Source organism: Peromyscus californicus, unplaced genomic scaffold, assembly GCF_007827085.1.
Source record: "Peromyscus californicus insignis strain IS unplaced genomic scaffold, ASM782708v3 Scaffold_6__1_contigs__length_162567912, whole genome shotgun sequence".
NCBI classification, from domain to species: Eukaryota; Metazoa; Chordata; class Mammalia; order Rodentia; family Cricetidae; genus Peromyscus; species Peromyscus californicus.
This window is the reverse complement of record NW_026294584.1, coordinates 128419486-128441718: the sequence shown is the minus strand read 5'-3', so window position 1 is coordinate 128441718 and position 22233 is coordinate 128419486. Positions and strand designations below refer to the sequence as shown.

The window sequence follows — 22233 nt, the reverse complement described above, 5'->3', positions numbered from 1 at the left end:
TCTTCATTAATAACATGGAGGTCAAGGGTCATTTCATCCTGACTTAACCTCTGGGTCCTATTCCTGGTGGCTTTGTTCTTTCCTCTGTTGCTGGGAATGAAACCAGGGCCTGGCACTAAGCCACTGAGTCACAGCCCAGTCCCTATGACTTTTTTTTTGTTTAGCACAAATCTGTGTCTCTCTGTGCAGGCATATTTGGTGTGGACATCAAGGGTCCCGGGGTTCATGGCTGACCTTTGCAAGCTCCACCCAGGAGGCTTATAAAAGTTTCATTTACTGCCCAGTGGTGGTGGCGCACACCTTTAATCCTAGCACTTGAGAGGCAGAGCCATGCGGATCTTTGTGAGTTCTAGGCCAGCCTGGTCTACAGAGTGAGTTCCAGGACAGCCAGGACTGTTTCACAGAGAAACCCTGTCTCGAAAAACAAAAACAAAAACAAAAAAAAAAAAGAGAGAAAAAGAAAAAAAAAAGCTTCATTTACTGTTTTCACTCCCAGGAGAGTCTAGCTTTTCTCTTTCCTGTTCTTTCTGCAATGACAGGCCACAGCGTGTGCCTGGCAGTGTGTCACGGAGGCTTTCAGGGTGGGGGTGGGAGGGGTTAACACCCCCTCAACCACACAAGGGCACCTAGTGACACTTGGAGGGCCATGCCCAGCCACAGAGGTCAGCTGACAGCCCCAGGTCAGGCTCTCTACGTCAGGCCCCATCAGCTTCCTGAAAAATCCCCGGGCAGGGTGAGCTTTGGGTTAAATCAAGCTTTCCACATGCAAATGATAAATACCACATGTGAGGTCCAAGTGTCTGGACAGGGACACATCTCAGAGGTCCAGTGCTTGCCAAGTAAGCATGAGTCCCTGGGACACATCTCAGAGGTCCAGTGCTTGCCAAGTAAGTATGAGTCCCCAGGCCCCCCCACAACCCCAACACCAAAACAAGTAAATGAATAAAATGTTAAAAAAAAAAAAAAGACAGACAGACAGACTTTAACCATCCTAATTTGTGCTTCTCAGTTGCTTGTTTTTTCCCACTGTGTAAACCAAATGGGAGAAAATGCGGCCTCCATTTCTGTTCCCAGCCAGGAACCTGGCTCAACCTGCAAACCGCCTCCACCACCCAACCCGGAAGACAGATGCTGGAGAGCTGAAAATAGAACACCACAGGCCCAGAGGTCAAGAGCAAGGGGTGAGTGTTCTACCTGACTCCAGTGCAAGCTGGTAACAGAATTCCCCTGGACAGCCTCCCAGTGCTTGGGACATTACTCTTCTTCCCCTTGGGGGTTAAATTCTCAAAGGCATCAGGCACACGCACTGAGTCAGAGTCACAAAATCCAAGGCAGAGGGTGGTAGACCTGGGGGAAGCAGATTCAGCCTCCCCAGTCAGCTGGTACCCAGGGCAGGGTCTCCATCCTCTAGGGCTCCTTCACCCTACACGGAATAATAGTAATCCCCAGAGCTTTGAGAGCATGCCTGGGCTCGGTGAGATGAGGTGAGAAACACACAGTAGCTGGCCGGCACCCACACACCATGCAATGCACGCTCGCACTCCCAGCAATCAGGAGGCGAAGACAAGAGATTCCGATGTTCTCAGCCAGCCTCTGCTACACAGTGAGTTTGAGAGGTCAGCCTGGGCTACAGGAGCCCTGGTGTGGCAGTTTTGAGTGAGAATTACCCCCCATAGTCTGGGGTATTTGAACACTTGGTCCCAGTTGTTGGTACTTTTGGGGGAGGCTTAGGAGGTACGTACGGCCTTGTTAAAGGAAGTAACGTCACCAAAGGTGGGCTTTGAAACTTTGAAGACTCACGCCTTTTCAGTTTGTTCTCTCTGCTTCTGTCAGGGGTTCGACCCAGGAGCCCTCAGCTTCCTGCTCCCGGCACCATGCCTGCCTGGTGCCATGCCTCCCCACCGTGACAGATTCTCAGCCCTCTGGATAAACTCTTTCTTCTTTAAGTTGTTTTGGTCACAGTGTTTGAGCCCAGCAACAGAAGAGTAACTAACAGGCCCTGTCTCAAACAAAATAAACCTCTAGGAGCCACACAGGAAGACAAACATCACATGCTTTCTGCTTTAAGCAGATTCTAGAGTTAAATATAGAGAGACAGAAAAATAGACAGAGGACTGTGAAGGGGAAGGAAGGGCGCTGTGGGGATGGGGAGCAAGAGAGGGAATCGGAGAGACAAAGCAGCTGCTCTCTCTCATGTGCAGAACCCATATTTAAATACATATATATTCACACACATACGTATACATATGCATACATATACATATGCACACATATACATATGCACACACATACATACATATACATGAGAAAGCAAAAGGGGGACAATTTGGGGACAGTAAAGGAACCAGCAGAGGGGGGCTGGGTGATGTGCAAATATATGCTAAGTATACTGATACACATGTATGAATGTCAAAATAAAACTTTTTTTTTTTTTTTTTTTTTACCTCTGGGCCAGGCACAGCTAACCTGTCATCAAACTACTTCAGAAGCCGGGCAGTGGTGGCACACGCCTTTAATCCCAGCACTCGGAAGGCAGAGGCAGGCGGATCTCTGTGAGTTCAAAGCCAGCCTGGTCTACAGAGCAAATTCTAGGACAGTCGGGGTTACACAGAGAAACCCTGTCTCAAAAAACAAACAAACAAAACCTACTTCAGAGGCTGAGCCTGGACAATCATTAGACCCAGAAGTTCTAGTCCAGCTTGGGCAACAAACCAAGACTCTACTTCAAAAGAATAAATAGCTTGACTAAATAAAACAAAAGAACCTCTGAGTTCCAGTGAGGGTCTGTGAGAAAGCATTTGAAATATAAAGCTATTCTCAACTGGGTTTTTTGTTTGTTTGTTTGTTTTGTTTTTCGAGACAGGGTTTCTCTGTGTAGTTTTGGTGCTTGTCCTGGATCTCGCGCTGTAGACCAGGCTGGCCTCGAACTCAGAGATCTGCCTGGCTCTGCCTCCCAGGCGCTGGAATTAAAGGCGTGCGTCACCACCACCCGGCGGGTTTTGTGTTTTTGAGGCAGGGTCTCATGTAGCCCTGACTGGCCTGAAACTCACTATGCCTAATCCTGGGCTGGGCACAGTGGCACACACTTCTAATCCCAGCACTCAGGAGGCAGAAACAGGCAGATATGCCTGTGAGTTTGAGGCCAGCCTGGTCTACAAAGTGAGTTCCAGGACAGCCAGAGCTACATAGAAGACCCTGTCTCAAAACAAAACAAAAATAGACAGACAGGCAAACAAACAAACAAAACCTTCCTGATTCTCCTGCCTCTACCTCCTGAGAGCTGGAATTCCAGTTGTGGCCCACCATACCTAGTTTATGGGGTGCTGAGGACCAACCGAGGCTTTGTGCATGTTAGGCAAACATTACCAATCGAGCTACATTGGACAGCGTCTATACACATATTTGAAACACTCCCAGAAAGTAAGAGCGGGTAAGGGGTGACTCAGTGGGTGCAGGACCAAACAGCCCTGGAGGTGGACGGTGGGAGAAACGGGGACTCATTCTCCTCTCCCTGAGGGTTCACTGACAGCCTCATCATACGGACGATGAGCAGCTTGGAGTTCACTCTCCTGGCATTCCCCCCACCCCAGGAAGAAAAGGGATGTTGGTGTCCTGTATCTACAGCTCTGGTAGCATGTGGGTTCTTGGAGTCTGGGAGTTTCCTCAAGCTGGGCCCAACCCAGAGTGGACCAGGACGGAGCCTTGGACAACAAAATGGCAGAGGGTGGGGTACAGTACTGTCCAAGCCATGGTTGCCAGGCCGGTGTATGAGGGGAGTGTGATTTCCTTCTCTCTTTGCTGAGTACTGTCACCGTGTACAGCTCTCTCTATGAGCAAGAATCATTTACGGCAAGCTCGCCAGCAACCGGACACTCTGGCCAACCTCCCACCAGCTAAGTGCTCACAGTAGGCTCACTGACAAGCTGGCTCACAAATGAGCCGGGGGGTGGGGGGGGTGGGGGGGGTGGGGGTGGGGAATCAAGGGATGCAAGCCATTGGGGCTGAAGAGCCGGCTCAGAGGTTAATACACTTACTGCTCTATCGGAGGACCTGAGTTTGGATCCCAGCTCCAACCTCAGGTGGCTCCCAAATGCCCGCAACTCAAAGGAATTATAATCCCCCTCTGGCCTCCAAGGGCACACATACATAAACTGAAATCTTTTTTCTTATATGTGAGCCATTGACTGGTACTTCCACTGTTACCAGGTGGCTCCGTCTGAACAATGACTACCACTATGGGGACATCTAACGCAGGTCTGGGACATAGGTTCAACTATAGCCTGGTATGGTGACTCATTTGTAACCCCAGAATGCTAAAGGAAGGCCACCTGGAGTTTGAGATCAACCTGGAATACACAATGAGTTCTAGGCCAGCCTGGGCTACACAGTGAGACCCTTCCAAAAGAAACAAAGGCGCTAAGGAGAAGGTAAAGTGTCTGCTGTACAAGCCTTAGGGCCTGAGTTCAGATCCCCAGAACCCATGTGAAAGGCCGGGAGGGGGGCACATTCCTGTAACAAAAGCGCAGGACAGCTGGACAGGCAGATCCCCAAAGCTCCCTGGCCAGCCAGTTGAGTTCCAGGTTTAGTGAGAGACCCAAGCGCAGAAGGACTGAGGAAGTCACTGACCTCAGGCCCTCACACATGTGAGCACCCATGGGCACCCACACATGCACACACCCACACTAGCACACCAGCCCACACACACTCACACGCAGGTCCAACTGCAATCTCTGTTACCCTGAAGAAAATGAAAGCGGAAACACTTGTTTTCTCTGGAGTCCTTTGTTTCTGCTCCACTTCCTTCAGTTTACTGTGCTGACGCCTTGGCTGACCCCTGGGAGGCCTGGGCCTCCTCCCCTGCCACCTGGGGACATATAACACAGTGGCAAACCTCAGCACTGCTCATTGGGACAGAGGGGACTCATGAGCTGCCAGCAAGGTCCTCAGTCTACGAACACATTCTGGAAATCCTGCCCTTTACCCTCTCAAGGCAAACAATAATGCAATACTTAAGTATTTGTTTTTTAATTCTAAGTTGGCTTGTAGCTGGAATGGATTCCTGATAAACAATCTAAAGTGATTAGCCACAAACTAAAGGACTCTGGGGCAGGCACCCACCACAAGAGCAAATGGCTCACTTAGGCCCTGGCTTCAACCTTTCCTACTAATCTCCCAGGCCTGGTCTCTGCATCTGTGATCTGTGGTTTAACAGCGGGAGTATGGGGTGTGTGTGTGTGTGTGTGTGTGTGTGTGTGTGTGTGCGCGCGCGCGCGCGCGCGCGAACACAGGGCTGGAGAGATGGGTGAGCTGTTAAGAGCACTTGCTGTTCTTCCAGAGGACCTGAGTTTAGTTCCCAGCACCCACATGGAAGCTCACAACTGTCTATAACTCCAGCTCCAGTGAATCTGGTGCCCTCTTCTGACCTCTGTGGGTACTGCACACACATGGCACACAGACATGTGCAGGCAAAACGCTCGTACATATAAATAAACATAAATACTTTTGTTGTAATGTTCTGAGACAAGGTTTCCCTATGTAGCCCTGGCTGTCCTGGAATGAACTCTGTAGACCATGCTGGCCTCTAACTCAGACCCGGCCTGTCTCTGCCTCCCAACTGCTGGGATTAAAGGTATATGCCACCACACCTGACTCACCTCCTAACAGCTTCCGTCCCTAGATTCCCAGAGAGTCCGTGCCTACCCCGGGTTTCAAAGACTCGCTGTGACGCATTCACTTACAATGTCAGAGACAGGGTCTCTGCTTGAGACAAAACTCAGTACAAAGGCTGAGTCAGTTCCCAGCACCGGCAGGGGTGGGGGTGGGGGTGCCAACCAAGTTACAAAGTGGGAGGACTCCTGTGCAGACAAGAAACTTGAGGGAAGGACCCCATGAGCTTCTGTGGGGAGAGTCCCTTGAAGCAGAGACCCAAAGGATGAGTGATGAGGAGGACCGGCCTCTGGAAGAATACAGGGAAGTTTGGGAAAGACCAGAGCTCCAGGGCACAACATACCAAAGGTCCTGAGGCAGACAATATTTTGATAAGTTTCATCAAATGACGGAAGGCCCTAGTGGCTGGGCTGGCTGATCAGGAACAAAAAGCCAGTGAGTCTCTTCCATTGCCTCCCGAGTCACGGTGACCCTGGAAGCGACGTGTCCCCAACCCAGCTTCAGTAACACAGGCGCTCTCCTTTGCCGTGTTACAGCTCATCTCAGGGTTTACGTTATGCAGCGTGACATAGCTGACACTGACTCACGCATCCTCTGAGGAGGGTTTAACCTCACACTCAGAGGAGCCCGGTGACCACAGCAGAGTTCACAGCCAGGGTTTGACAGACGCACCTCGCTGCGCCCCAGTTTAATTGTGCAGCACGTGGCCCTCTACTCACTCTTCCAGCACTCTCAAAACCCACAGTGACCGAAGAATCAGTTCAGGGAAGGAAATCAGGTCACCTGCCCCACACTAGGCCTCAGCACCTTAGAAAAAAATGTGACCTCCCTTGAAGCTTCCCGCTTTGAAAGCAAAGTAAACAGGGGTGTGCTTACACACTTGTTTGACGGTTTGTGACAGGGTCTCATGTAGCCCAGGATGACCTCAATGTAGCAAAGACTAGCCTTGAACTTCTCATTTTCCTTCCTCCACCTCTCAAGTGCCACCATACCTGAAGATGCCCATTTCTCTGAAGGGGAAACTGAGACTTGACCTAACAACTTACCCAAATTCAGATTAAGGCCAAGCTGGCCTCCATTTGCATCTTGGCTACTTACAAGTTAAGTGACTTTGGGCAAGTTTCTGAGCCTCAGTTTCCACATCTATAAAATGGGAGCAACTAAAGTCATGAGGAAAGGTGCTAACTGGGACATGGTAGGTGATAAGTCTGGTTGATTCTGGGTCTACAGGCTGGGACTCTGGGACTGATGTCTCCGCCAGACAGTGCCAGCTCCAAGGACAGATCCCCAGTGGTCCAGGGAATGAAGCTGACCCACGTTCTGTTGCTCCTGAGGTTGTGAAAACCTTAGAGAGGACACACACAGAAACTCTGCATATACATGGGAGCTCTGTTGCCAGTGTGTGTGCAGCCTGGCCTCTACGAAGAGGGAGGGGACACACTTCTCTGCTCGACAGCTGCCCACAGTACCCTGTCCACAGAGTCCCGATCCAGAAATGAAGTGACTCTGGACCACATACCAAAGCCAAAGTCTGAGTGGCTGGAGTTGCTCAAGCACAGCTTCCAAAAGACTGCAAAACTTAGCCAGACAATTCTAGCTGGAGTTAGAAGTCAGCCACACAGCTCTTCCCTAGAGTGTGAGGGTCCCATCCCAGCACCCACAAGTCACAAGAAGATGGCAGTGGCTGATGGGAGAGGAAGGTTTAGTCACCTCCCACATCCCTTCAGATCCCCAGGGGTCTCCCCCTACTCAGTTGACACCCAGAACCACACAGCCACATGGACCAATACATTTTTATAAGATACATTTGACAGTTGATCTTATCAAATTGGCAGGATCTAAGAGTCACCATGGAGGCAAACCTTTCCCTGGGTGCATCTGTGGGGGGGTTCTGGTTTAGACTGACTGGGATGCAAAGACCCATCCAGAATGCGGGCAGCACCGTCCCGTGGGGCTGGGGTCCTGGACGGCACAAAAAGGAGCTGAGCACCAGCTCTCACACTTCCTGGCTGTGGGTGCAGTGTGGCCAGTCCCAGGTCCTGGTGCCACACCTTCCCGCCATGATGGACTGTGCCCTCAAACTCAGAGCCAAATAAGTCCTTCCTTCCTCCCTCCCTTCCTCCCTAACTCCCTCCCTCCCTCCCCCCTCCCTCCCTAACTCCCTCCCTCCCTTCCTTTCTTCCTTCCTTCCATCAGCTGCTTTTCTGGGGATCTTGTTACAGCACTGAGAAAAACTGTTCATACAACCTCAACGCCCCCATTCCATAGAATACTGGAGTGTTCCCCAAAGTAAAAGTTCTCCACTATTTTCCTAGGGGGAAAAAAAGCAAACTGTTTTTAAAAGGAAAAAAAAACCAAACATTTTTTGTTATGTTTTTTGAGACAGGGCTTCTCTGTGTAGTCTTGGCTATCCTGGAATTCACTCTGTAGACCAGGCTAGGCTCAAACTCATTTTATTGTTGTTGTTTGTTTGTTTGTTTCTTAAGATAGTCTTCCAGGGGGTGGGGGAAAAAAAGACAGTCTTCCAAAGAGGGCCCTGGCTGGCCTTGACCTCTCAGCAACCTGTCTCCAGCCTCCCAGGAGCTGGGATTACAGACATGTGCCACCACATCTGGTAAACAAACAAACAAGCACCCTTAATTGCCTTTATTTTCCATTAGAATCAAGCAATATTCCACTGCATAAAACAGACTTTGGGGGCTGGAAGGCTGTCTCAACAGTTAAGAGTGTGTATTACTCTTCCAGAGGATCTGCCTGAGTTCTATTCCCAGCACCCATGTTAGGCAGCTCACAAGCCCCTGTGAACTCCAGCTCCAAGAGATTGGATGTCTCTGGCCTTCCTGGGCAACTACACACACACACACACACACACACACACACACACACACACAAACACACACACACACACACACACACACACGGGATTAAAAATAAAATCAATCATTAAAATAAAATCTCATTTGAGATCTCTTCTTTAAAAACAAACAGCAGGCCTGTTCCAAGGCCTGAACAGCGTAGGTTTGTTCTATCAACAGAGACAGTCTTGAAGAAGCCAGGAACACCAGCAACACCGAAGAGCAGGTTTCTCTTTTCAAGTCAGAAGGAGGGACCATGCTTGCCCAGCATGCACTAGGCCCTGCCTGGGTTTGATCCCCAGAGTGTCATCATCTGGGTGTGGTGGTGCACACCTGTGATCCCAGAATCTGAGAGGTTGAGGCAGGAGGATCAGGACTTCAAAGGCCTCTCTCGGCCCTCAAACATGTCTCCTGGCCACCACAGTTTCTGTGAACATGCTATACCCTCTGCTTAGAAATGAGCAGGCCCTCCCTTCAGCTGCCTGCTAGTCCTCAGTTGGAAAGTCAAGTTCAACTCACACCCTGGACGAGACTGATTTCTCCCATCTCCCTCTCCCAGTCGTCCTCCCCACCCACAGCATGAGTCTCTGAGTGCATGTGCTGCTCCTGGCTGTGTGTACCTGTGTTCAGATCATTACTATCTATCCACTCCACGATACAAAAGCACCATGAGACCCAGGCTTACGCATGCAATCAAACCCTCTGCCACTAAGCCCCATCTGAGCTACTCAATCAACGTTCCAGTGAAACAGATGCCCCAGTACATGACAATCAAAGATGTACTCGGAACCAGGGACTGCCAGATAGGCTGGCCAGGGCCGCCACACCAGCAGGCTATGGAGAGGTCCTGATGGAATCACTAACTGCTATAAGCAAACAGCTACATAGCCTGTGGCTTCCTGTTCCATCCCAGCAATGAACTGTGGGTGTACTGGCAGGAAGGGGGGTACAGATAACCTCCTTCTGTTTGAGGCCCACTGGGTCATTAGAAGCTGATAAGAGAGAGCCACAGATTGCATCAGATGGTGGACTGATCTAAAGAAAATGACTGGTAGATAGCAGGCCTGTCTCCCTTTAGGACAGGGCACATGTGGGAAGACATCCAAGTGGCCAAGTGGGAAGGTGTGTGTGTGTCAGAAATGTTAACTGTCCCTAGAAGAGGTACTTCTCCTCCAGAGGAACAAGATGCTTTAGCTACGTACACCCTCCACCTGCATTTCCCAGTCTCCCTTGCAACCAGGTCCATCATGGGACCCAGTTCTGGCCAATGTTTCTGAGGGGATGTTGGACATGCAACTTCCTGGTCATGCCCTTCGGACACGAGCACACCCACCTTTCCTTCTTGTCACCTTACATAAAAACCAAAGCCATGTGTCCCAGGCATCCCCTGACACCAGGACATGAGGGAACTGCTTTACCCACTCCAAACAGCCTTACATCAGGTGCCACTTTCTATCTTATTCTCTTAAAGCAGTGGTTCTCAACCCCCCTAACACTGGTGACCCCCCAACCATAAAATTTATTTTTGTTGCCACTTCATAACTGTAATTTTGCTACTGTTATAAATTGTAATGTAAATATCTGTGTTTTCCGATGGCCTTGGGCAACTCCTGTGAATGGGTTGTTCGACACCCAAAGGGGTCACGACCTGCAGGTTGAGAACCACTGCCTTAAAGTCTCTCACTGATCCTGAAGCTCACTGTTTTGGGGGCTAGGCCAACAAGCCCCAGGGATCAGCTTATCTCCACCCAGCCAGCTCTGAGTTTATAGGCACCTGTGGCCACACCCAGATTTTACTTGGGTTCTAGACAGCTGAACTTCAGTCTCCATGTTTACACAGTAAGAGAGCTCACCCACTGAGCCGCCTCCCAGTTTAGTTTGATTGATTGTTTATTTGAGACACGGTCTCATTATGTAGCCCAGGCTAGCCTCCTGCCTCACTTTGTCCAGTGCTAGGGTTAACAGACATGTTCCACCGTGCCTCAAAAAGCTGGGCTCTTTAAGCCTGTGCAGCCCACATTGTGTGAACAGAGCCTGGAGTCTGCCATGAGACTACCAAGAATGGATGGGAAAAGATGTGCTGGCGGGAGCTGCTTCCTCTCATGTGCCCTCTGTTCTCATTTATTCTAATTCTTGTCACAGTTCATGTCTATCAGTTAAATAACGACCTTGGCAATTAAAGCTGAGAAGAAGTGAAGGAACAGAAACCCACAGGCCCATCCCCTCAAAGGCTTTGGTTTCAAGACAATGCAAGTCCAGCACCTGTGTGCCTGAATTGGCCTTTGGCGCATACATAATGGTCACAAGGCCACTGTTTACTGCAGCGTGCTTTTTTTTTTTTTTTCTTTCTTTTTTTTTTTTTTTTTTGGTTTTTCGAGACAGGGTTTCTCTGTGTGGCTTTGCGCCTTTCCTGGATCTCGCTTTGTAGACCAGGCTGGCCTCGAACTCACAGAGATCCGCCTGCCTCTGCCTCCCGAGTGCTGGGATTAAAGGCATGCGCCACCACAGCAGCGTGCATTTACTGAGACTCCCCTCAGCTCTATGGAAGCTTCTGGATGGTTGGGGTTTTGGTGCTGAGAGCCCAGGTCCTTGCCTAGACAAGTGCTATACTCATACAAGATATCTGTTGAATACAGCTACCTTCAAATAGATCTTTAAGAAGTGTCAGGCAGGGCCGGGTAGTGGCAGCGCACACCTTTAATCCCAGCACTCAGGAGGCAGAGGCAGGTGGATCTCTGTGAGTTCGAGGCCAGCCTGATCTACAGAGTGAGTTCCAGGATAGGCAGGGCTGCTTCACAGAGAAACCCTGTCTCAGGGGGAAAAAAGAGAAGAGTTTAGGGGTCTGGGGATGGCTCAGCAGTTAAGAGCACTGGCTGGTCTTGAAGAGGATCAGGGTTTGATTCTCAGCACCCATGCAGTGGCTCACAACTACCCCTAATTCCAGTTCCAGGGTTCTGGTGCCCTCTTCTGAAATACTGAACTACAGTGCACACATGTAGTGCACATGTATAAATTCAGGAAGAACATTCATACACATAAAAAAGAATGAGAGAATGGCATGTGTAGGAGCCAAACATGGTAGCACACGTCTTTAATCCCAGCATTCAGGAGGCAGAGGCAGGCAGATCTCTGTGAGTTCAAGGCCAGCCTTGTCTATACAGTGAGTTCCATGCCAGCCAGGCAACACAAAAAGAACCTGTGTCACACCATACACACACACACACACACACACACACACACACACACACACACATACACACACACACATTTGGGGGGGTAAAGGTGTAGTTTACTGGTAGAACAATTGTCTAGCATTTATGAGGTCCTAAGTTCACTTGGGCAGAAGTCAATTTTTCAAGTGAACTGCAGCTGGGCAAGTTAATAATTAAGCAGGTAAATGCAAACTAAGATTAAATATCGCGGCTAGAAAGGGGGCTCTGAGCATTGCTAATACAGGAACTTGAGTGCCTGCACACACATCCTGGGGGCTCACCTCCAGAAGAAGGGGCAGGCAACTTTCTATTCTCGAATGAAAAACAGCCAGAGGCAGAAAGGGGAAGTGTGCTGCCTGGGGACTTGATGCAGTGGTGGGCCCATGCCAGAACCTCACAGGGACAGCCAGGGGACAGGGGAGTGGGGACTGACCCTGGGTGGCTTCAGCCAGCAGGACCGAGGAAAACGGAAGCTGTGTTTGGGGGGCTGGGGGAGTAAGAGGCAGAAGAGGAGGGCATGGTCGGAGAAGGGCTCTAAGCAGCCAAAGGCCAGGGGGTGGTGCTTCCTGCGGGCCCAGAGAGCCCACAGTCGGTGGATCCAGGTGAGACCCGGTGGACCTCGGACCTTGGGACCTCAGGCCACTACTCATTCTTTTGCTGTTTGGTTGTTTGTTGTTTGTTTGCTTTTGAGACAGGGTCTCTCTATGTAGCCCCAGCTGACCCAGAACTCAGAGAGGTCTGCCTGTCTCTGCCTACCAAGTGCTGGAATTAAAAGTGTGCACTACTGTGCCTGGCATGAGTGTATTTCTTTAAATCTGGTGTCACAGTCTTTGTTGACCTGGAATGGTAAAGATTTTTCCTAGATTAGTCAATGGCCTCTACCGTCAACGGCCAGGGAATGTGGCAGGAAGCACAGTTTCTTAACCTCTGGGGCTCCTCCTCTGCTATCACACATCCTGATGGGACGCCATTGTCAGTCTCGGGGTTTTGTCTGACCTGGCCAATTGCCTCCCCAAGTGGACCAGCAGCGAGCCCACTGTGACCACATATGAGCTGGCAGCTCTTCCTACCCCTGGGGACCCTCCCTCACCTCCTTTGGAGTCATTAGGAGCTTATAATTAATTCTTTCAAAATACAAGGAGAAATTTTTTGAAACAAGGTCTCGTGTAGTCCAAGCTAGCCCTGAACTTATCATACGACCAAAGCTGGCGTTGAATTCTTTTTTATATTATTAATAAACTTTATTTTATGTGCACTGGTGTGAAGGTGTCAGATCCCTAGGAACTGGAGTCACAGACAGTTGTGAGCTGCCATGTGGGTGCTGGGAATTGAACCCGGTTCCCTAGAGGAACAGCCAGTGCTCTTAACCGCTGAGTCTTTTCTCCAGCCCCCTGGCTTTGAGTTCTTGGTCCTCCTATCTCTGCCTCCCAAGTGATGAATTTCAGGTATTTGCCACCACACCAGTTTAAACATTATCACTTCTCAGCATCTGTCACATTTCAGTTTTCTAAGAATATACAGAAGCCAGAATTGAGATCACAATCGTCAGGGGCTGATCACATGATCAAATGAAATGCCTTTTGGTTCTAGCGATCATGAGGACCAAGGCTCCAAGAATCCCCGAGAGGGCTCTGCTTGGCCTCCAGGCTGGTGCCTTCACAGGACAATGGGGGTCGGGGAGGGCAGGGGGATCTGAGAGCCTGAGAAGAGGAGCGTCTCCCAGGATTCACTCAGCCCAGGCCTCTCTGGCTGGTCCTTGGGGAATGGAGATCAGGAATAGTGGTCTGGCACAGCTCAGAACAGGACAGGATGGGTTCCAGCTGGTTCTAAAGGGCTGTGAGCCAAGCAGGCTAGCCTGTCCAGTCTGAGGGAAGGTGGACATGGAAGGAGACCAGGTAGGGAAGAGGACAGAGACAGAGCCTGGGAAAAAACATAGCCAATAGGCAGGGGCTTGGTTTATGGGACAATTTCTGGGAATGCAGAAGTAAGCCTGGCTGGAGTCTCTCCTGCTGGAACAGGAACCTCCTATTTAAGCCCCAAAGGGAAAGTCATCGCGTGTGAAAACCTCGGATTCCCACACACACTACATCCCAGGGAGTTACCCAGCAGCTGAAGCGTGGACGCAGTCCCAGGGTGGCCCTGAAAACCCACGTGTGCTGCAGCCCCGAGGCTGGAGGGCTCTAACCTTCACCCTTCTCTCAAAGAAGGCTTCCGATCGTCCAGGCAAGTGCCGGATCTGTCTGGGTCTCTGGCGCAGCAGGCAGCCATTCCCGTCAAAGCCCACAGTTTCCTGCTACTGCCTCGTAAGAGGCTCTCCAGTATTTGTATTTTTAAAATGTATTTACTTGTGCATGTTTGTGGAGAGAGGCACAGCTGCCACGGCATGTTTGGGGAGGTCGGAGGACAACTTTTAGGAGTCCCTCTTTCCACCATGTGGGTCCCAGACATCAAACGCAGGCATGAGCCTGGACAACAAGTGCCCTTACCCATCTCCCTGGCCTCCATGTTGTTGTTGTTATTGTTGTTGCTTGTTTGTTTGTTTTGTTTTCGAGACAGGGTCTCCCTTGTAGCCCTGGCTGTCTTGGAACTCGCTCTGTAGACCAGGTTGGCCTCAAACTCACAGAGCTCCATTTGCCTATGCCTTCAGAGTACTGGAATTAAAAGTGTGCGCTGCGGGGCTGGAGAGATGGCCCAGAGGTTAAGAACACCAACTATTCCTCCAGAGGTCCTGAGTTCAATTCCCAGCACCCACATGGTGGCTCACAACCATCTGTAATGAGATCTGGCGCCCTCTTCTGTGTACATAATAAATAAATAAATCTTTAAAAAAAAAAAAAAGTGTGCGCCGCCACCCCACCCCATCCCCACCCCCCGGCTCCAATGTTGTTTTAATTACAAAAATAAAAGGCTATAGGTCTCTGGCTAGTCAGCCCAGTAGAGTTCACAGCAGGCCTGCAGATAACAGCTGACAAATAACGGAGTTGGGGTGTGAATTTTAGCCTGGGAAGAAGAAGGGTCCCAGGGCTAGGTGCAGCTCAGTGGCAGAGAGCTCATCTCGCCCAAGTTGGTTCCTCCCCCTGCACTGACAAAAGATGGACAGCATCTTCAGACAGACACACAGCCCTTGCTGAGACCCCCCCTTGGGGACAGATGGTTACTCACAGCTCAGGACAATCTGGGCAGCTCGGTAGAGTTCCAGGTGACACAGGAGGTCCACCAGCTGCTGGACGGTGGCCTGTCGCATGGCCCACCACCACAGCAGCTCCCGGGTGATGCTCACACCCTGCACCCGCTCCATGGATTTGATCTTCCTTAGCTGCGTCAGGTCCGTGATCACGTAGGAGGCTGGAAGGCAGGAGAGGATTCCTCTTAGAGCTGGAGGTGCGGCCTCCCAGGGAGAGGCCCTTCCTGCCCCGCTGCTCCTCCCAGGTGTCACCATGGCTACTCGCGCCCCCCCCCCCCGCCCCCCCGCAGGAGGAAGACCACGGGACAGGAGCCTGGGAGCCTTGGGTATCAGCAGTGTCTTTGCTTGGGATGAGAAAGCAAAAGCCTCAGTGGGAAGAAGAACTGTACCCACTTCATCTAAAACAGAAGCCCCCTGCAGGCAGGGAGTGTCATCTGTCTCCATCACAGACACATCCCCAAATGGAAAAACTCAGGGCAGCTGTCTAGGTTGCAGATGAGTGGAGGGCAGCTAAACCATTGAGCCACACTTCCAGCCCTTATTTGTGACATAGTATCCCACTGTTTTTTTTTTTTGTTTTGTTTTGTTTTTAAGATAGGGTCTCACTATGCAGAACCAGCTGGCTTTGAACTCACAGATCTGCTAGGATTAATGGCATGAGCCACCAATCCCAGCCCTGCCACTGAATCTATTGACATAAGGGAAGCATTTAAAAGAAACAAACAAACAAAAATTGAGACTGCAACAGCCTGGGGAGGTGTAGCACGATGGAAAAACACCTGCTAGCACATGCAGGGGACCCCAGGCTCCACCCCAGTACTGCAAAACAAAACCAAACAAAAATGAGGAATTAGCTGGGCGGTGGTGGTGCACGCCTTTAATCCCAGCACTCGGGAGGCAGAGGCAGGCGGATCTCTGTGAGTTCGAGGCCAGCCTGGTCTCCAAAGCCAGTTCCAGAACAGCCAGGGCTGTTACACAGAGTAACCCTGTCTTGAAAAACAAACAAACAAAAAACAAACAAACAAACAACAGCAACAACAAAACCAAGCTTTGGTGCCAAGAGTTCAAAAATCACCGAGCGGGAATTTATGTGAACACAAAGCCGAGTGTGTTGGGGACTGTGGTGTACTTGGTTGGAACAGTACTTGTCTGTCACGCATGAGGCTCGGGTTCAGCCCTAGCACCACCAAAGAAAAATGTCATTAAGCATACTGGAAACCTAGATGAGCTCTAAAGAGGGCAGGCGAAACCAAAACTCCATGAGCTTTTCTGTTTGGAATATGAGCTTGGAGGCGTGTCGCGCAGGGGACGGGGAGGCCAGAGATAAAGCTCAGACCATGGAAGACATCAGAGCCAGGATAAACACAAAGGACCTGTCACTAGATAAATGAGGAAGGACCACGACACTCTCCTACAGAGAAAGCCTCCGGGAGAAGTGCCCTGTAGGAATGGAAAGTTCCAGAGTTGCAGTTTTAGTCACTGGAAACTCCAAACCAGATTCCTAGCCAGCGGGAAGTGATGTAACAGCCCAGAGTCCCCTTCCCACTGTTCACAGGGGGCAAAGAGGAAGGAGTTATGTCATGAAAAGCCAGCCTAGTAAAGATGCTTGTGGAGTGGGGCTTGGCCTGCCAGAGCCTTGACCCTCTGTGAATTTCCATTTCCTCCCAGGAGAAACAGGAAGTGAACCCCAGGGTGCCTTCTCTAAGGGAGAGTTCAGTCCTGTGAAATTGATGTCTCTTAAGGTACTGATCCATTAATACTGCACCCAGGAGCAGGGCAGGCAGAGAGGCAGGCGGGAACTTGGTCACTGCTAAGGGCCCCCGCTAGGCTATGGCTGTTAGAGAAAAGTCCTCCTCATCTTCCTACCTGGGAGACCCAAGGAAACCACTGGCTGCCTCCCTGCAGCTCATCTCCCAGACTTTCCCCATATGTGTGAACGCTACCCTTCAGATCTGGTGTCCCACCAAGAGTCCCTGGCTAAAGGCTTGGTCCCCAGCTTGGTACCGGGAGAGGTAGGAGCTTTAAGGCACAGGTCCCAGGGGGAGTCTTCCGAGCCTTCAGAGATGTGCTCTCAAGGGGGCTATAGGAGTCCAGCGCCTTCCATGAGGTGCTTTTGCCTGACCATGAGACCTTGCCACAGGCCAAAGCAGAATCAAAAGATCACGGACTGCAATCTCTCACACTGTGAATCAAACCTTCCCTCTTTCTAAGGCGACTCCCTCAGGAGTTTTGCCACAGTGAGAGCTGACTAACACAGCAGCCCTGGTTCAAACCCTCCCGGGCACTTCCCTGCTGTACACTGGGGAAGGTCTGCCACCTCTCCCAGAGCCTCCGAGGTGGCTACAAGGACCAGAGAACTCTATACACTGGGACACTTGGGAGAACACTTGGCACTCAGTAATGGGGACATAAATGGGTTAGAGCCATTGTTCCGTGTTAATTGCTGAATCCTGGGAAAAGCCTACCCATCCTTACAGTCCTCCAGAGCAGGGGCAGCCCTGCATCCTGAAATGACCAGCCCCAAGGTCAAATGCCCCTCTCCTGACAAGCCAAACTCCATTGTGTTCCCTCAGCCTCTTGCAGATGAAAGGCTCAGAGACACGCAGTCACTTGCCTGAAGTCACACAGCCAGGCAGTGCACAAAGGTTGCTGCTCTGCACTGATGAGCAAGAAGAGTGGTCCAGCTAAGGGGCTCCTGCAGGGGCCCTCTGCACACTCCCAGGTGGATGAACCGGTAAGAACCCCATCTACACAGGTCCAGACAGAGTGCAGCTGTGACTGCAGAGAAACAGTCGAGGGACAGGCTACCCACTGGGCTAGATCCAAGAGCATGCATATTTGTGGCTGTGGGTTTTCTAAACCACTTTAGATCTTCCCACACCCTCCCTCCCAGGACCACAGCTCAAGATCACCCTTTTCTAGAGTAACTCAGCAGCCGAGAATAAAAAGTAGAGGGACAATCATCCAAGTTCTTCCTCCTTTGGGGCACAGAAAACCAAAGTCCTGAGACCAGCTGGCAGCTGCCTAGCCAGCTCCAGGCCCAGTGACCCTGACCCTCAAGGGAGGCCCAGCCTGGGGCTCAGAGCAGCTTCCAGGGTGAGAAGATGCACCCACCTATGAGTCATTCTCCAGGGTGAATGCCGAGCACCTACCCACTTGCCCAGCACTGTCCTTGACTCCACAGACGCTGGGAAAGAGGCAGGATCAGTCCCCACACACATGGCTTATGTACTACAGGGAGAGATGGACTAGCCAAAGCAGGAACAAGGGAAGGGTGAGCATGTTCAGGAGAACTGAGGTGAAACCTGTGATGGGCTGAGAAGCTGGGGCAGGGACAGATGGGTGCCTTCAAGAGGCAGAACTATGGCAGACAGACCAATATCTACCCACAAAAGCATCTGGTCCCTAAGCCCCAAGACCCTTGAATACATTGTCTTAGGAGGCCATAGAGACTGTGCAAATGGGACTAGATAAGAACGGAGAGGGAAGGGAGCTTCCCAGGCTGCCTGGATCAGCCCTATCATTTCCAGAGTCCTTCTAAAAGGAGGGCAAAGAGCTGGGGATGGCAGCTTTGAGACCCTGTTGGGAGGGGAGGAGAGAATGAAAAAGGGGAGGTGAGAGAAACACAGGTCAGGCTTAGGAAGAGTCTGTGCTGCCGCCTTGAAGATGGAGGGAGGGGCCGTCGGCCAAGGGAACAGCTTCCAGGTGTGTGAGGTCAGAAGTCTGTGCTGCTTGAAATCGCCACTCAATTTGTGATTTTTTGTTACAGCAGCAAGAGAAACTAGTACAGACTACAAAGCCAGGCAGGAGGAACAGTAACTCAGGCGGAGGGAACCGCAGATACAAAGATCTAAAGCCCAAAGGAGGCCAGGGAGGCTGAGGCAGGGAGAGTGAGGTGAGGTGTAGGAGCTGGAGGCGAGAGGGCCGAAGCTGGCAGGCTCGCAAAGTGATTCCCTTGATATCCTCTATCAGTGATGCCTCAGAGGACTGTGGGTAATTCTGCCATCTCTAGGACTTGCAAATTCGGAGCAGTTCTTGGAAAAGAGTGTGCAAATGGCCAACAAGCAAGAGTCGAAAAGAGAGACCAGGCCAGGCTTTGGCAAGACAAACAGTAGCCCTCCTATATGGATAGTGGGGGTGTGAGCCAGGGCAGTCCGTCTGGGAAACAACTGGCAGTGTGTCCCTCTAACAAGCAGTACAGAGTGCACTCCCGACTCTCTACCCCATGCCTATGTGTGTACACCCAAGGGGAATGAAAGCATTCATCCACACTGACACACTGACGCTAGAACACAAATGTCCACCGTGGCATTATCATGCCTGCCCAGGAATGAGAAGAGCCCACATAGCCATCAATGGAAAATAGAAAAGCAAAATGTGAGACGTCCATATACTGGAATGTTATTTGAGTATAAAAAGAAACTGGGACAAGGGGTATGGCTCGTTAATGGTGTGCTTGTCCAGCATGTGAGAGGCCCTGGGTTCCATTTCCAACACTGGAAAAGAAAGGAGAGAGAGAAAGAAAGAAACGAGGGGGTAGGAGAGTAATGGGGAAACAGGGTGTAAGAGAGGCCTGAGAAGGGGACAGAGGAAGAGAAGGAAAGCAATTCGGGGCTCACATCTGCTACCACAGGGATGGACCTTTAAGAGCTGCTAAGTGAAGCCTACTGTGAAGGGCTGCGAACACTGGATGGTCCCACTCACATGAAACACTACGACAGGAAACACCTGGAGCCAAGGGAGTGCGGGCGAAGGGGTGAGGAGTGGCACTGAAGGGGGACAGGCTTCCATCTGGAGTAATAAAAATAAAATCACAACCCTATGAATGTGCTAAGAGCCACCGAGGTGCTCTTTAAATATGTGCACTGCATGATCGCTGATTTAAATATGTGCACTGTATGATCATTGATTTAAATATGTGCTCTATGTGATCATTGATTTAAATATGTGGATTATATGATTGTTGATTATGGCTTCCCTGCTTGTTTGTATTTTTGTTTGTTTTATCATTTGCTTGCTTGTCTGCTTGTGCTTTTTGAGACAGGCCCTCAGGTAACCCAGGCTGGTCTGGAATTCACTACATACTGGAGACTGACCTTGAACACCTGCTCCTCCTACCTCAGCTTCCTCAGTGCTCAGATTGCACATCTGTGGCACCACAATACCACCCCTTCTCCCTCCTCCTCCTCCTCCTCTTCTTCCTTCCCATCCCCTCCTCTCTTTCCCTCCATCCTCTGTTATTTCATTCCAGCAGTTGAACCCAGGGCCTTAGGCAGGGTAAGCACACACTTGACCACTGAGCCACACCTCAACCTCATGGATTGTATCTTTTTTATTTTATTTTTTATTTTTTGGGTTTTTTTGACACAGGGTTTCTCTGTGTAGCCTGGAACCCACTCTGTAGACCAGGCTGGCCTTAAATTCACAGAGATCTGCCTGCCTCTGCCTCCCAAGTGCTAGGATTAAAGATGCATGCCACCACCACCCAGCCCATAAATTATATCTTAATAAAGCTTTTTTCCAAAAAGTCATAAGCCATAAGTGTGTCTCTTACACTAATATTCTAAGAACAGAAGGTATCCTGCTCCGGGCAGTTCAGGCCTGGGCTGAAATGGGAAAAAAATTAAAGACACCCCCCCCCCCCACACACACACACACACAGAGCTGGTCACTGCCCAGGAAATATTCCAAATCACCATAGGGCATCCAAGTATTGGGACACAGAGTCCCCTGGACAATCAGGTGGTAACAGACATTGCTGTGGATATCGCTCTATACAAATAAAACACTGATTGACCAGTAGCCAGGAAGTATAGGTGGGACTAACAGAGAGAAAAATTGAGGGAACAGAAAGGCAGAGGGAGAGAGTGCCTGGAGCCAACGCCAGGACAAGGAAGATGTAAGGTACCAGCAAGCTACGAACCACGTGGCAAAGTATAGATTAATACAAATGGGCTAAATATAAGAGTAAGAGCTAGACAATGATAGGCCTGAGCTAATGGCCAAACAGTTTAAATAATATAAGCATCTGTATGTTTATTTTATAAGTGGGCTAAGGGACTGCCGGGGCTTGGCAGGACCCGGAGAAAAACCTCCAGCCACAAACGGAGAGAAAACTCTCCAGCTACAAGACATCCTCACAGGCACCCCAAGACTAAGGCTGAGGGCACAAGAGAAGACAGCCACTTCCCTTCATCCCAGACGTTACCAACCCCAGCCTCCCAGTTCTCCAATAGTGATGCAGAATGAAAATGCACACTCAAGAGAAAATCCAAAGAATACATTGCCAGGTATGGTGTATTCAGAGAAGCTAGAGCAGGAGGACAGCCAGTCTGAGGCCAGTGTAAGGACACAATAGACCATGGCGGAGGATGTCTATCAAAGTGAAATGCCTATGATGTATTTTAAGAGAAAAAAGGCAGGTTGGGGGGGGGGGATGCTGGAGAGATGGCCCAGCAGTTAAAAGCGCTGGCTACTCTTCCAGAGGACCCAGGTTCAGTTCCCAACACCCACATGGCAGCTCACAACTGTCTGTAACTCCAGTTCCAGGGGATCCCACATCCTCACACAGACATGCAGGCAAAACACCAATGCATATGAAATTAAAAAAAAAAAAAGGCAGGCTATCTGTCATGTGTGACTGGTGTACAAAAATGACAGGATGGTTGACATACATATCTACACTTCAGTGCATCTGAGAAGAAGAGCAGAAGGCACAGTCCTGAGCACTGTGGGGCTGCAAGGTCAAGGAGTTAGCAACATGAGCAGCAATGGGTGCTACAATGGGCTCTCGGAGGCTACGCATGCTCATCCCTGTGGAGAACTGGGCTCATCTTTCTGCTCTCAACTCCTACAGTATTTCTTCCTCCCTCCCTCCCTCCCTCCCTCCCTCCCTCCCTCCCTTTCTCTCTCTCTCTCTCCTTTTCTCTCTCTCTCTCTCTCTCTCTCTCTCTCTCTCTCTCTCTCTCTCTCTCTCTCTCTCTCTCTTCTTGTCTCCCTCGGTCAAAGGGTCCCTGAACCCCATCCCTGCTGACTCTCGGGGTAGCTGTGCTTTGTGCTGAGGGTCTGCCCTACTGGGTGTCTTACAGTAGCCCTGAAGTTCACCTACCACATCCACCAAGGTCTGTCAAGTAGACATGTCTCTAGATGTTGGCAATTGTTACTTATGGAAAAAGGGAATCCTACATTGAGGACCACTACCTTAAACTACTTATGATTTCTTTTCTTCCTTCTTATTTTCTGTTTCGTTTGCAGGGCTAGGGACAGATCCCAGGGCCTCCCACATGTGAACTGAGTGTTCTACCACTGAGGTACA

General features: G+C 50.4%; 1 protein-coding gene across 2 annotated transcripts in view; it reads right to left on the bottom strand.

The window, feature by feature from the left end:
• Window positions 1-22233, bottom strand: part of Irak2 (interleukin 1 receptor associated kinase 2) — a 55428-nt gene that overhangs the window by 31054 nt on the left and 2141 nt on the right. For both annotated transcript variants that reach the window (XM_052720574.1, XM_052720573.1), the window contains exon 2: window positions 14897-15079. In XM_052720574.1, coding sequence (XP_052576534.1) covers window positions 14897-15079 — 183 coding nt within the window. The remainder of the gene's footprint in view (window positions 1-14896; window positions 15080-22233) is intronic.